The sequence below is a fragment of the Mus caroli genome, chromosome 17 (genome assembly GCF_900094665.2).
Source record: "Mus caroli chromosome 17, CAROLI_EIJ_v1.1, whole genome shotgun sequence".
NCBI lineage: Eukaryota > Metazoa > Chordata > Mammalia > Rodentia > Muridae > Mus > Mus caroli.
Window position 1 is genome coordinate 9,083,554 of NC_034586.1, and position 15,051 is coordinate 9,098,604.

The 15,051-nt window shown below is 48.6% G+C and overlaps 1 protein-coding gene across 4 annotated transcripts; it reads right to left on the reverse strand.

Annotated features, from left to right (window-relative positions):
• Window positions 1-5,437: 5,437 nt before the first annotated feature.
• Window positions 5,438-14,538, reverse strand: Ttll2 (tubulin tyrosine ligase like 2). 4 transcript variants are annotated; one of them, XM_021149479.1, is made up of 5 exons: window positions 14,418-14,538; window positions 13,704-13,806; window positions 8,599-8,720; window positions 7,172-7,271; window positions 5,438-7,001 (listed from the first exon to the last, which is right to left on the reverse strand). In XM_021149479.1, exons 3-5 carry the CDS (start codon window positions 8,604-8,606, stop codon window positions 5,457-5,459), a joined length of 1,653 nt encoding a protein of 550 aa, XP_021005138.1. In that variant the 5' UTR covers window positions 8,607-8,720; window positions 13,704-13,806; window positions 14,418-14,538; the 3' UTR covers window positions 5,438-5,456. The 4 variants fall into 4 exon arrangements, with proteins under 4 accessions (XP_021005138.1, XP_021005137.1, XP_021005139.1 ...); XM_021149478.1 differs by having other exon boundaries at window positions 13,704-13,858; XM_021149480.1 differs by lacking the exon at window positions 13,704-13,806.
• Window positions 14,539-15,051: the final 513 nt, after the last annotated feature.

Below are 15,051 nucleotides of genomic sequence, written 5' to 3' on the forward strand. Positions count from 1 at the left end.
GTCCAAAAATCCTTCCACAGTCCTCCCAAAGCAAGGTCAATCTGTCACAGCAATAGCCCACTATCCTGGTACTAATTTGTCTTAGGGTTTCCATTGCTGCGATGAAATACCATGACCAAAAAGCAACTTGGGGAAGAAAGGGATTATTTGGCTTCTACTTCCAGATTGCCGTTCATCATTAAAGGAAGTCAGGACAGGATCTCAAACAGGGCAGGAACCTGGAGGCAGGAGCTGATGCCGAGACCATGGAGGGGTGCTGCTTACTGGCTTGCTCACCAAGGCTTGCTCAACCTGCTTTCTTACAGAACCCAGAACCACCTGCCCAAGGATGGTACCACCCACTATGGGCTGGGCCCTCCCACGCTGATCACTAATTAAGAAAGTTACTAATTAAAGTTCCCCACAGTCAGATCTTATGAGAGGCATTTTCTCAGTTGAGGTTCCTTCCTTTCAAATTATGCTAACCCATGTCAAGTTGACAAAAAGCTATTCAGGACACCATCTTAGTACCATCGTGGAACAGTAGACAGGCCTTGGGGCCCGGATCTTGGATACTGATTCAGCTAGAAGGAGACAACTGTGGGTGCCACCCTCCAAAGTGTAGTTGTCCACATTGTCCACACCTGCATGCACACCGAGTCAACTATGGGGAGGTGTGGTATCTCAGAGGGGGATGAGTAGAAAGTCAGCATGTGTGCTGTGACATAGTTGGGACCTTGCCTCTCCTCTACCAGTTATTGACAGAACAAGGACAGCAAAGAGTTGGAGAATGCTGTGTTGGAGAAAGGATGTAAGAGAAATCCTGGGAAACTTCTCAAGCTGCTGTCTTGTGCCCAACCCCACGGTACCCAGACCCAGATAGAGCTCTCAGGCAATGCCTGAAACTGCACCCTAGGGAGCTGCCTGTTTTTATCACCCTACCTTGATCTTACCATGTGGGATTCAGGAGCCAGGAATATGAAATGATGTCTAATGTCCATGTGGCCGTGACTTATAGACAGCGTCTCTTGAACTCAAGATTTTCAGTTTGACCCAACTGTACTTCCATTGGTGTCACCCTCCTCTACCAGGGACACCTGCTGTCACCATTTGAAACCTGAGCCAGCTGGGACTTAAGGAGCGTGAGTATAGGATGGGTTCAGTGCAGAGCACAGGGCACGAGGCCACAGAAAGTAAAAAGGCTTCCCTGGCTTTGGTTATGTTCATCCCTCCGGTGCTAAATTCATGTGTTCAAATTGAGTGATTGCCGTGCCAGCTCTTCAGTGTTAAGAGAATTCTGAGTCTGAGTGTATGTTTACCTTCATGGTTCAGTTAGCATTTAGTGTTCTCTCATTTCAACCCAAAGCCCCCCCCCCCGGCGCCCCCTTGCTGGCTCCTTTGCCGCATCTGGCACTGTGGAACCTCTCCTCTTTCATCTGCCAAGAGTGTATGGACAGAGTCCTTGCTGCATTTAGCTCTTAGCACTTTGAACACGTCTCCTCCGGTTTGTATGGTGTCTGCCAAGAGTCCTACCGAGAGCACCTCAAGGGCTCCCCTATATGATGTGTGTTCTTCTTGACGCTTTTAAGATTCTGGGGTCTTTGGGGATACATACATGCAAATGCACATATACATGCACCTGTTGAATGTGCCCCCCTCCCTGGGTTCCCGTGTTTGAACACTCTACTTCTGGGAGTGGCTGTGGAATGTTTAAGGAATGGGTCTAGATTGGTAAAAAAAAAAAAGTGGATTGATAGAACCTTAAAGATTCAGCCTTTGAATCTTTAACAGATTTGAATCTTTGAACAGATTTGGTCCAGTGCTCTTTCTGCTTCCTGATCTGCTGTGGTGTGAGGAGCCCAGGTTGTGTGGACACGCCCACACCTATGGCCAGTGCCCTAACTTCCCTGCCATCCCAGACCGACATGTCCTGGGACTGTGAGCCACAGTCCCTCCTTTTCTCTGCTCCTGTGAAGTGTCCTGCCACCACACCAGGGAAGTGAAACTGGGGGTACCCTACCTTGAAGGCTGAGGAGTCCCCACGCTCCCTTCACTTCTCCATCTGGCGCTATCATGTGATGGGTCACATGTTCCCCGACTCTGTCCTCTGCTTTTTCACCTTCTTCCTTTTTGTTTTTCTGACTGAGTAAGTCCAGTGGCCCTGTCTTAGGAACTAGCCTTTCTCCTGGTAACTTTTCCTGTGGATGCTTTTCTTGGCTCCAGGACTTCTGGCTGGTTCTTTTCAATGTTTTCTATTATAATATCCAGTCTCTAATTCATATGCTGCTTTCTCTCCCATCTTTATTTCACACCGTTGAAAACTACTTTTAACCTGCTGTTGGATGGACCTGGGGTTGAGGGTGGGCAAACAGCACTCAGGAGCCCACAGGGAGAGCTTTTCCATCCTTGGGTCACACACCTTGGTATCTCATCCCAGACCTTGTTTGAAGAGCCTCAGACGACAGTCTGGACTGACCTATCTCCAGCTACTTTCCCACGTTCTCTGCCACGCGCTGCTTCCCTAACCCCATCGGTTTTCTTGCTGTCTGCATGAACTTTGCCTTCAAAGGAGCCGCAGTCTCCCTCGATCCCTCCCTCACACACCGGTTTTAGCCCGCTGGTCTCAGGTTAGGTCTGAGAAGATGGAATTGCTTCTGCGCTCAGGGCCACATGCACGTGGTTGGGGTCTGGACGACACTGCTCTCGTTGGGGGCTATATTGGAGACTGCTTCTTGCAGACCCATTACCAAGGGCTCTCTAAGTTCCGTTTGGCCACAGAGTGGATTAAACACTCTCCGGGACCTTGGTTTATGGGTCTGGTACTAAAAAGAGGACCCCTCTATGATACCGAGACAGACGTTGCTTCAGAGCCATGAATGGACATGTGTCCAAGTGGTTCCTGGATTCACATGCTTGCTTTAAGCCGGTTGAGAACAGCAAAAGCCAATTTACAGAAACATTCTAAGACTCCAAGAATGATTAAAGGGAAACGTCAGAGGCACTGCGAGAGTCACCTCCTTCCAGTCCTCTAGCAGAGCTGCTTATTCTTCAGCTTAAGAGAGAAATTGGGTCCGAAGTCTCAGGCCATTGGCAGACATGGGTCAGAGGTTGGCAAGCCTGTCCAGAGACTCAGACTGGGGCAAACCCAGGCCATAACTAACAGGGATCCCGTTCAGGAAGCCCACACTGGGTCCCCTGGGAGGTAAGACTCTGCGCAGTTCTTTACATAGGAGGACTGCTGCTGAACAACCTGGAGGCACTGGGGCTGAGCTACTGTCAGAGTAGTAAATAGTGAGTGCCTTGTACTGAGGCCCTTTCAGAGCCTGGTGTGTGTGTGTGTGTGTGTGTGTGTGTGTGTGTGTGTGTGTAGTCTGCAAGATTGTCCCAGAAGCACACAAATGAGTCTCTCAGGAGTTGTCTATGGTGTCAGAATGATTCCCAAGACAGACTGCAGTCAACAGAGCCTGGAGCCAATCCAGGGTCCCTTTAATACCTGCTGGTAGAGTTTCACACACCTGTTGGCTGCATAGGTTTCCCTGGGTCTCCAGTGAGCCGGGCTGCCTTCCGGGACACCAGTGGGCACAATGATTGTGGAACCCTAGCAGTGCTGATGGCAACAAGCTCATGGCCAGATGGAGCTACAGCCTTTGTGGAGTGGGGCAGTTTGGGAGGCTGGGGTGTGAGCTACAGTCACAACCGTCCTCCTGAGTCTTGGTTCCCTCCAGCAGTGTCTCACAAGCACCTGTGTGAATCCCAGCATCCCACAAAAGCACATTTGTCCACAAATGTCTGAAAAAAAGTATCAGCAGGGACCCCCTTATTCTATTACCTAATGATTTTGTTGTTTGTTATAAAATGCACATAACATAAGCATTACTCTTGACCCATTCGTGAAGCCGTGTGGTTGTCATAGCTACCCTGTTCTGGAGTGTGCTCATCACCCCAAACGGAATACCTCCTCCCTTCCCTTAGTCCCCACCCCAGCCCCAGCCCTGGGAACTCACCTTCTGCATGACGGTTAATGTTGTATTGACTCCGCAGAGTCTAGGAGACAAATCCCTGAGTGCATCTGCATGAGTTCCTAGACTGGGTTTATCGATGTGGGAAGACCCCAACTAAACGTGGGAAGTGCTCCTCCCTGGCCTGGAGTCTCAGACAGGATGAAAAGGAGGAAGAGAGCTGAGTACCAAGCCCCTTGTTTCTCACTGCTCCCTGGCTGTGAACACGGTGTGACCAGTGGCCTGCTGCCTTCCCCAAACCAACTGTACCCTTGGATAGTGGACCCCAATAAACCCTTCACTAAGTTGTTTTTATCAGGTGCTCTGTCCCAGTAATGAGATGGGTGACAACTTGCTTCCTGGCAAACTGTGCACTCAGCCTCATCGCTGGCTGCCACACTTAACTTGTAAGGATGTCTGGGATCTTTAGCCTTTTCATCTGCCAGGACCATAACTTGCCTAAGTGTGAGAGGCTCCGTCATCAGGTGCTGGATGGGGGCAGGCGACAGGTGCAGCCAGGAGGAACACTTCTCAATATGTATGGCTGATGATCCACCCTCCAGGTAGCTATCTCCAGGAGATCTGATTTAGGACCCAGTATCTCTAAACAATTGGCTTTCTATAATGCACTGCACTCTAAATGGCTTTATGCTGATGACGTGTGTGTGTGTGTGTGTGTGTGTGTGTGTGTGCACACACTCACACATGTCAGTGGAATCCAGAAATCAACCTCAAGTGTTATTCCCCCCAAACCAACCACCTTGTTTTCTGAGACTGACTGGAGCTCACTGATTCAGCTATGCTGGCTGATCAGAGAGCCCCAGGTATCTGCCTGAGTACACCTTTCCAGTGTTGGGATCCCAATCCTGTGCCAGCATACCTGGCTCCTTGTTTGAGTGTGTGCGGGGGTGGGGGGAGATTAGGTGTGAGTCCTCATGTGTCATGGCAAATACTTCACCAACTAGGCCATCTCCTCAGCTCCCCCAAAATAATTCTGACCAACAATGGCAGTGGTGGCGCACTTGGGAGGCAGAGGCAGGTGGATTTCTGAGTTCGAGGCCAGCCTGTTCTACAGAGTGAGTTCCAGGATAGCCAGGGCTACACAGAGAAACCCTGTCTTGGAAAACCAAATAAATAATAAATGAATAAATGAATAAATGAATAAATAAATAAATAAATAAATGAATCCTGGCAGTTTAGTACTATTTTACCTAAGAAATCCCTTTAAGATGTTATATTTTTTGTTTTTGTTATTTTTCCCCCCTTACATTATAAGGAACACAGTTTGATTGTAGTAATGGGTAGCAATCGAGACAGTAGCAGCATGACCATCCACCCTGTGCCTCTGCACCCAGTAACAATGTGTGTGCTAAAGGCGCGGGTCAGGGCCTCGGCCCTATGGCCTTCCCTGGCTACAGAAATCTTTACTTTTCAAAAAGTCACCTCACTTCTCCATTTTAGCTTTTATCACTTAAAGAGTTATTTATTCATTAGTTTCTGGAGCTCTTGAATGATTCTTTTGACATTTAACCCATTCCTGGAGGCTCCGAACGTAGCCTTGTTGAACGGGAAGATGAGGACAAAGTTGCCGGCGTGGTCGTTTGGTGTGCTTTCAGCTTCCGGGAGGTCGCCCGCAGGCCCCTTCATCTTGTGAGGCTGTGACTGAGACGCATACGGGAAGACTGTCTTGCGAGGCAAGTGCCAAGCCTTGTGCCTTGGCTTGCTTTTGGCTGCCTCTTTTGTCAGAAGTCTGTCCTGCCTGCTCATCATTTCTCTCAACTGGGAGGTTCGAGTGTGCTTGGGACAGCTGTTCTGGACAGCTGGGTCGCTTTTACTGCCCGTCGTAAACTGTATGAGAGACGCATAGGAAGAGGAATTGGGGGTCGCACAAAACTCATGCTGATCGCTCCTGGCAAGGGAGACCACGGAGTTTCCCGGAGTTCTCCCACACTTTTTCTCCTCACTTCTGAGGCCGTTTAAGTATAACAGCTCAATAACATCATGGACAAGGCTTCTCTTGACCGACTCATCCGTGGAACAGTCCAAGGTCAAAGCAGGGTTGTAGTTGACTTCCAAAAGCCACGGCTTCAGGTTGTCATCAATAAGGATGTCAAATCCAAAAAGCTCGAAGCAGTTGTAGGCGACGGGGACTGAGGGAGCCATGGCCAGGACTGTGAGAATCACCATGTGGCTGATCTTCTGCCTCAGTAACAGGTCATCCACATCCCAGTTGCGGAGGTAAGAGAAGAACCTGCTGAGGGTCCACTTGCAGCCTTGACCCACCACCTCTTTGATCTTCTGATACGAGGCCCCCAATTTGTTGATGCTGCTGTTGGTCAAATGGGAATAATAGTCTTCCAAATTACTGAGATCAAACTTCTCCGTGGCAAACCGCACTAACCCTTCCTGGTACATGTAAATGGTCAAAGGCTTAAAGCCAGTGATGCAGACATAGATGCGGAGGTCGCATTTGTACCTACCCACGAGTAAGGGGTTACAGATGTACTTCTGTACTACATACGTGCCCTTGAACATGAGGTCGCGGATGTCACTGAAAATGATTATCCCCCTCCCTCGAGACAGCTCTGCTGGCTTGCAGATCCAGTAGCTTGGCTTGGTCCCCAAATCCTGCTTTTCCTTGAAGTACTTGGCCACAAACTTGGTGTAGTCAGTGGGCATGATGAACGTCAGGGGTGTGAACTCATAGAGCGACTCACCATAGCGACTTCTCATGCGCGCCAGGTGTTTGGCCAGGCAGTCCTTCCTGGTGAGATTGGTCATCCCTGGGTGATGGTTGAGCCTCTGCCAGGGTTTGACATTGACATATTCTGCCCTCCGGAAGGAGGACGACCTCCAGTACAGATTCCAGTCCTCCACATCCTGACGTTGCTCATCAAACTTGTCCCACCCACGCTCCAGGAGGACACTCTGTACGAGCCCAGGGGTGCTCTCATCCACTCGGAACACCAGTGGTTTCAAGGGGGGCCCTTGGGTTTCATCTTCTGTCCTCAAAGGCTTGCTTTCCTAAACATTGATCATCCAGACAGGAAGGATGAGATAAGAGAGCTTCAGATGAGAGGTGACATGGTTTCCTCTCTCCCTCCCCCAAGCTCCCGCTTCTGTGCGCCAGAGCCCTCCCTACCACCTCTGCAGACAAACCCAGCTCCGCCTAGGCCTGACATTTGTCTGCTTACCTGTACAGTCTGTCCCTCTAGTGGCAGTCCAAAAATCTCTGCAGTCACAGCACCCAAACTGTGCAGACCATCCATTGTAGCCCTGCCTCTGTGATCAGCACTGTATTGGAAAGAATAAGGGTAACTAGTGAAAACAATAAATATTAACTTTTTAATAGATAAGCAAATTTCAACACATCTTTTGAAAAAGATTGAGAGGTTGGAGAGATGGGTCACTGGGTAAAGTACTTGTCACACAAGCATGAGTTTGGATCCCTGACACCCACATAAAAGGCCAAACACTGGTAGAGCTTGCTGGCCAGTCAACTTAGCTTGCTGAGTTAGTTCCAGGTGTGCAAGAGACCGTGTCTCAACTGATAGGGTAGGATGTGAAAGAAGAAGACATCCAATATCAGCCTCTTGTCTCCACTCACACGAGGGCATGCACACCTGCATAGCCTGCGTGCATACAGGCTAACACCCACTCAACTCACACACAAGAGTGAATGCCGTGCAATTCCTGAGTTTCTTCAATCATGTGTTTCCAAATGTTGAGAGCCACTGTAACATACAGCTTGCAGCTGTGATTCTGGGCATACTGGGCTAGGACTGACTCAACCAAATGACACATGTTCACTGCTACAACCTTGGTCAAGGGGCTGAATAAGAGACCTGCATTTGTAGTGTATTTTCAAGCTGAGCTTAATGATATCAATAAGTGTTTCAAGTTGTGTGAGCGTGTGCATGTAGTATATATGTTTATGTATGTGTGGTGTGTGTATGTGTATGTATGCATGTATTATATATGGTGTGTATGTCTATGTTTGTGTTGTGTACACTATGTATGGGGGGGTCTCTGTATGTGATGTGTATGGTGTATGTGATCTGTGTGTCACTGTGTATGTGGTGTGTCTGTGATATATGTCTATGTGCATATGTTATGTATGGTGTGTGTGTGGAGTATGTATATGTGGTGTGTGTATGTGTGTATGTATGTATGTATATGTAGTATGTGTGTCTGTATTGTGTGCACTATGTGTGTGGGGAGGGGTCTCTGTGTGTGATGTGTATGGTGTATGTGATCTGTGTGTCTCTGTGTATGTCGTATGTGTGTAGTATGTTGATGTATGTGTATGTGGTATGCGTGTCTTTGTGTATGTGATGTATGTCTGTGGGTGTGTGTGTACGTGGTGTGTGTCTAAGTGATGTATGGTTGTTTGTGTATGTGTTAGGTGTGGTGTGGTGTGATACGTGACTGTGTTGTAAATTGTTTGTGCAGGTACCGAGGGGCCACAGCAGTTACTTTTAAATTAAAAGTGCTTTCCTTTGGCAGAGGTGTGGCTCCAGGGTCGAACATTTCCTTAGAATGGGAAAGCTCTTGTTTTGGCACCACCATCTCACCACACTGTTATCTACCTCTAAGAACTACTCATGTCTCCTAAGCTTACTTGGTCATAAGTACTGTGGCGCCTGTGAGAATTTCATAAACAGCATGGGCAGGAAAATGGATTCATAAAGACCAATGGCCATCTCCAGTGTCTCCCCACTCTTGTGCAGAACGCCTTTGAGGCTGAAAAAGAAAACAGTGATCTGCTGTGGCTATGCCTCCCCTGGAGGGGAGGTGGCCAGACTGCCTAGCTAGGCTGTATACATTTGCAAGTTAATGTTCCCGTCTTCCACAGAAGCAAGACTCTCAGCTGCTCATAAGTTAATGAGCAGTCCAACACATTCATGTTCTCATACAGGGGCTGTTGTGAAGTTCATGATGTAAAGGATGCTATGGGCCATAGCATAGGCTATGATATGTGGCTGTAGCACAGACTATACTTTAGACCATACAGTGGGTCATAGCTATGTTGCAGTCATTGGATTGCCCCTTGGTATTGTCCAGACCAGGGGTTCCACTGCGGAGCACAAGAGCTGGTAACAGAAGCCTCCAACCTTTCGGAAAGAGATCCATTCACTCAGATGAACCATGGGACCTGGTGAAAAAGGCCCACCAGTAGAGCAGGTATGCACCTCTCTCTGATGGGAACGGCTCACTCTTGGTGTGTATCCTCTTAGCAGTGGAAATTTGCTTTGTTTTTATCAGCTTCCCAGGAAGCTGAGCAAGGGGTTTGCCCAGTTTTGATTGCTGCCAATGTCTCAAAGTGCCATCATGATCCTATCAGTCAGAGCCAGGGCCTGGCAGCAAGAGCAATCTGGTCTTGCCCAACACATCCCCACATGCGGGGAAACCCAGGGACACTGTTTCTTATTGTGTGGCAACATCTTACACCCTCTGCCGTGGGAAAACCACCCTTTAATTTCATTTTATTCCCAGTGGGACGAGCTCTGGTTCAGCAGCACAGCTCCAGAGGTCGTGCCCATCTTCACCGACCCCCTCAACCAGAGTAGAGAAAGAAACCCACTCAGTCTCCTGACCCAACTCCCCAGGCAGGCTGGGCAGTCTGCTGGGTCCCGCTGGAGGCCATGCAGGTGGCACTGCGGGGCAAGTATAGCTTAGTGCTGCAGGGTCCCCTCCAGTGGAAAGGTTGCAGATTGTCCCTCCAGGTGTTCTGCGTATCTCTGCATGGTCCCTCTCTGTCCTCTCCAGATCCAGAGGCTTAGGAAAGGCCATTGGGCTGCCTTGCCCACATGAGTAAGTCTGTTTGTTCCTGTATCAGGCACCCTGCACATGATAGAGTAAATGGGGGGCCAGCAAGCCAAAGAATGAGGAGGGAGGGACATAGGTGTTATAGTCCTCTGTGTGTATGCGTATGTGTGTGTACATGTGAGTGCATGTGTATGTGAGTGATGTGTGTGCATATGTGTGCATGTGAGTGCATGTGTATATGCATGTGTGTGCATGTATGTGTATGCATGTGTGTACATGTCTTGTATTTGAGTGCATGGGTGTACATGTGTGTGCATGCATGTGTGTGCATGTGTGTACATGTCTTGTATTTGAGTGCATATGAGTGTACATGTGTGTGCATGTGAGTGTACATGTATGTGTGCATGTGAGTATGTGCATATATATGTGCTGTGTATATGCATGTGTGTGCATGTGAGTGTATGCATATATATATGTACATGTATATATGCACATGTGTATACATGTCTGTGTGTGCAAGTGTGTATGCATGTGTGCCTGCATGTGTGTGGAGACCTGAGTGAGGTTGGTGCCACATCTCCCTCCATTGCTCTCTCTCTCTTAGATACTAAGACTGGCTCTTTTACTGAGGCTGGCTCTTTCACTAAGCCCAGAACTTAGTTTTAGCTAGACTGATTGGCCAGCTTGCTCCGGGGTCTCTCTGGCTCCCCTCCAATGCACTAGATTTACAGGTGGCCTCCACATCTACTAGGCTTTTACATGGGCTCTGGATTCAAACTCTGGTCCTCGTGCTTCTGTGACAGGCACTTGACCTGCGTTGTATCCTCAGCCCCTGCACATTTTCCCATATCAAACATGAGTAGATACTTCTGGGGACCAGACATCTGTGAGACTCTCACCCATTGCTCATTTCTGCTCCCAGCATCTCCTTACCTAGGTCAGAGGCCAGGAGTCTGGCACCAAAGCGAACCCCTAAACCCAAAGTTCAGAAGAAAATTTTGTTCCAAGACAAAGAGTTGTCACAGATGCTAACATTTACAAAGAGCACACCCCAGACCTTCACCTCACTCTTCAGTCATTAAGTATGTGGGGGTGGCAATATCTGTGTATGTATGTCTCAGTGTGTGGAAGGATGTGGGTAAAAGTGGATTGTGGATGTGGGTGTGGATTTGAGTGGATATGAGGTGGGTAGGTGGGGTTGAGGTGTGTGCATGTGTGTGGAGGGGAGATTTGGGAATGGGGTAAATTTGTGTGTGTGTGTGTGTGTGTGTGTGTGTGTGTGTGTGTGTGTGATATGTGGGGAGATGGCCTGAATAGGGATGGGGGTTGGTGTGTATGTGGGTGGTTGTGGGGGTGTGAAGTCTGATACGTGTGTATTTGTGTGTTGGGGGATGGTGTACATATGTGAGTGTATAGATGTGAGTGCTGGTAGGTGTGTAACGTGTAGTAGTTTATTTAGACTTCTAGTCTATAACCCACAAGATGTACAGATGGGAAATTGGCAAGATGATGTTACAGACAGACAGAATTGTAATGAAAACCACAAATACGCTAAAAGTCATGCATGCTGGGGCACTTGGATGCAGAGGCAGAGGGTCCTGCAAGAGGCCCTAACAACTTCAGCTTATATCATGTGGCACTGATATAAATAAGAGATTAAACTGAATGCATCTTACTCAGACTGAAAAACCACGCTATGCTATGATGAGCGTGTGACCTGCAAATGTGTCATCACAGAGACAACAGGACATGGTTAACTAACCGTTCCCACCATGTCTTCGGGGAAGAGAGAGTCATTTTGGCCCCTTCATCTTGTACCTTAGCTTCGATGGGCATCAGCAGAACTCCTGGGGTAACAGCTTTATTCTGAACAGTCACTGTTTACATCTGAAGCACCCCTCACAGGCTCTCCCCAATTTGAAGTGCTATTTTGAAGACCACGGAGCCTTTACTGTGTCAATGAAAGCCACGCCCACCGGAATAGTGATCTTGACATCTTGCCTAGGGCTCACACTGCCACCACCCCGCCTTCCAGCCACTATGCCTTCCCTTCGTGGTGGACTGGAATCCCTCCCAAACCGTGAGCTACAGTAAACCCTCCCCTTTTAAGCGTTTCTGTCAAGTGTGTTGGTCACAGGAACACCACTCAGCATTCTTTCTAAACTTAGAAATTCATTTGGAGTCACAGTTCCCAGCTTGGTTGGCAACTCCACTAACTCCAAATGTAGTTTTCTCACTAGGACAGCAAACTACCAGAGCTGGCCACAAAAGGCAGGGTGTCATGATTCCCAACACGCATTTCTAGAAGATTCCTTTTGGGGGAGCCCCTTAGGAGGTCTAACAGGTATGCGACTACAGGCGTTTTGGCCTCTTTGTTACCAGCACACACTGCTAAGAGCTCACTTGGCATCAAGACTTCATATGCAGGCATCCCCAGAGGCCAAGGCCAGACTACCACAGAAAAACTGCCTGAGGGAACCTGGCTATCTGCCAAGATAAGACACAGGAAGAGAAGGAACTGGGAGTCACCGTGGTGTTTCACTGGGGAATGCCTCTACCAGGAATCCTCGCTTGAAGACTCACCTCAGAGCAGCACAAAGTCAACCCAGATCTTGGGGATTAACCAGGCTAGTCACGTGTTACTGCCTTCAGGAGCAGCAATGCAGGTGCATTCCACTGTGTGCTTGGGGTCCTGGTACCATGGAATGCCAGCCGTGGGATATTAGTAAGCTCTGAGCTCTCATGTCAAAGAAAATACCAAATACCACTTAACTGCATGGCAATGAGAGCCAGCAAAGGCACCGGAACCCTCAAGTGTGCCGCCAACAGACAGACACGTGTTTTAAAATATGCAGAGCTTGCTTGCTCCTCGCCCTCAACCACACTAATGTCATCAGAACAGAAACATCGCCTAATGAAAACCAACCCCCAATTCTGTAGAAACCATAAGGAGCTCGTTACCAGAACACTGTTAAAAATTATAGGTTTTGTGATCTCTGAGTCCAGTTCAGCCTTGGGAACAAGCTCTCCAGCCTCAGGTAAAGAGAAAGGGTCCCTCTTTCCCACACTTTGATGTAATCCTGGGCAGATGGGGTCCCACGAGAAAAGACTCAGTGCAAAGGCCTACACACCCAGAAGCCAGAGACCGCCACAGTAGCCACAGGTTCTCAGCCACTCATCCTGTCCCAACAGGCTCTCAAGTCAGAACTAGGAGTCTCTTTGTTTGCGTTTTATCTCCTTGACACAGTCTCTGCTTAAATGACAGGCCGTGCTAGGTGCCTCTCCACCTGGCCACAGTCAAGCCCAAGTGCAAGTCCACGTAACCAAATCCTATGAACTTCAGTCATGTAGGGACTGAGAGGGAAAGTCAGTTATTTGGTTGTCAAACAGAGGCGCCCTTCTAGGGGACCCTGTTACCAGATCTACAAAAGCAGTTTTCACCACTGCAGACAGTAAGTTTCCCAGGGGGAATGCTGGAATCTGGCAAGTGCAAAACAGGAAACAGAAAGAAAGCCACACTTCATTTTGCTTTGCTTTTTTTTTTTTTTTTTTTTTTTTGGAAACAAGGTCTCTACATAGCTTAGTCTGTCCTGGAAACTCAACAGAGATCCTCCTGCCTCCTGAATGCTGGTATTAAAGGCCTGTCCCTTTCTACCTAAAAGTTAATTTGTATTTAGAGTATTTTTTTAAAGTTGAATTAGCTACCCTTTCTGGGCTCTCAGCATTTACCCATATGGCATGTGCCTCTTGCTAGTGCGTGGTTCCTCACCTTCTGGTTAGTGCCTTTACCCCGTGTCTACTGCAGGGGTCTGCTGCTCTGAAAACCCCAGGAACACATGACTCCTTCACACAGCTTAGCTCGGCCAGCTTTAACTCTAAGCGCCAGCCTTTTAGCTATCGGAAAGTTTCACCTCTATCAGTCAGGGACACACAGTAGCGGCAGGCCTCCACACTTACTTTTTCAGTCCTGTAACAAACACTCGGAAGACACCGTTGAAAGGAGGGAAAGTTCGCGTTAGCTTCTGGTGTATGATGTTTCCATCCCAGGTCGGATGGATCTCTTGGTTTAAAATCGAGACAGGATATCATAGCAGGCTCTGTGTGTGGCAAAGCTGCTTGTCCCATTGTGGCCAGAAAGCATAAGGAAACAGATAAGAAAAGGCCAAGGCCAGCTGTGCCTTTCAAAGGTTGACCCCATCGACCAGCTTCCTCCACCTAGGCTCAGCCCTCCTGAGTCTCCATTTCCCAATATTTTATTTAAGTGTCGAATCCATCCCGGATGGAAGGAAACATTGATTAGGTTAATGCTAGGCCCCCCTTTTACACAAAGGTTCCCCCTTTTCCCTATCAGGATTCATGGCACTTCCTGTGTTCCTGGAACAGCAAGATGCCCCATCTTGCTCAGTCACACACTCAACTCAGTAGACTCTCTTCTACCCATGAGATGCCAGGTAGAGAGAAAGGAGTGCCCTTCCATTACCACCTTTACCACAGACACAATGCTAATACCGTTTTCTCTGTACGATCAGCACCCGGCACATAGGGTATCCTAGAAATGCATCTTTTGGGTTGAAGTATGTTGTAGGTACACAGCTTGGGTGGCTAGGACTAACTCTGTTGCTAAGCCCCTTGAAGCAGGTCCTGTGGTAGGCCAGGCCAGTGTGTACTCACTGAATAGCCTGTGCCCTCTTCAGAAGGTGCTGGACTCTACATGTGACTTCTGCAGATCTGTCCCCAGCCTAATGTATAGGAATGGCCTCTCTTTGGGTCAGAGATGCCAAGAGTGGGTGTTGTCCCCTGTGCAGCTAAGTGGATAGGGCAGGATGACAGAAATGCTTGTTGCTTAGCAATGCACAGCCCGCTGTCCTCACAAAGGGAGGGACTTCCCTACCTCAGAGAAGACTGGCAGTCAGTACCCTAGCAAGTGAGTGCCCAGGGGGCAGGGTGGGGGGAGGGCTGTGTTGCTTGTGCCTTGGGGACTTGACTTCATATACTGTGTGTTACAGTGCATGGGGACTCTGAGGCCTACCAGACTCCTGTGGAGATGAGAGCTCACTTCCTGGAAAGCAGATGAGTTTTTCAAATCTTTACTATTTTGCCATCTCCAGAGATAAGGCTTTCTTACTGCTTCTGGTGTCCACAGCAGGGACCTGAGCCCTGTCTGTACAGTGAATCTCGGTTGTAGCCAGAGGACTCATCTATTTGTTTCTGAGCCAGAGACCCTTCTGATCAGCCCACTGCATCACCAGCATCACTGACTGGTGATTAACCATTGACACACTGTAAGTACAAGAAGTCTCAGCCA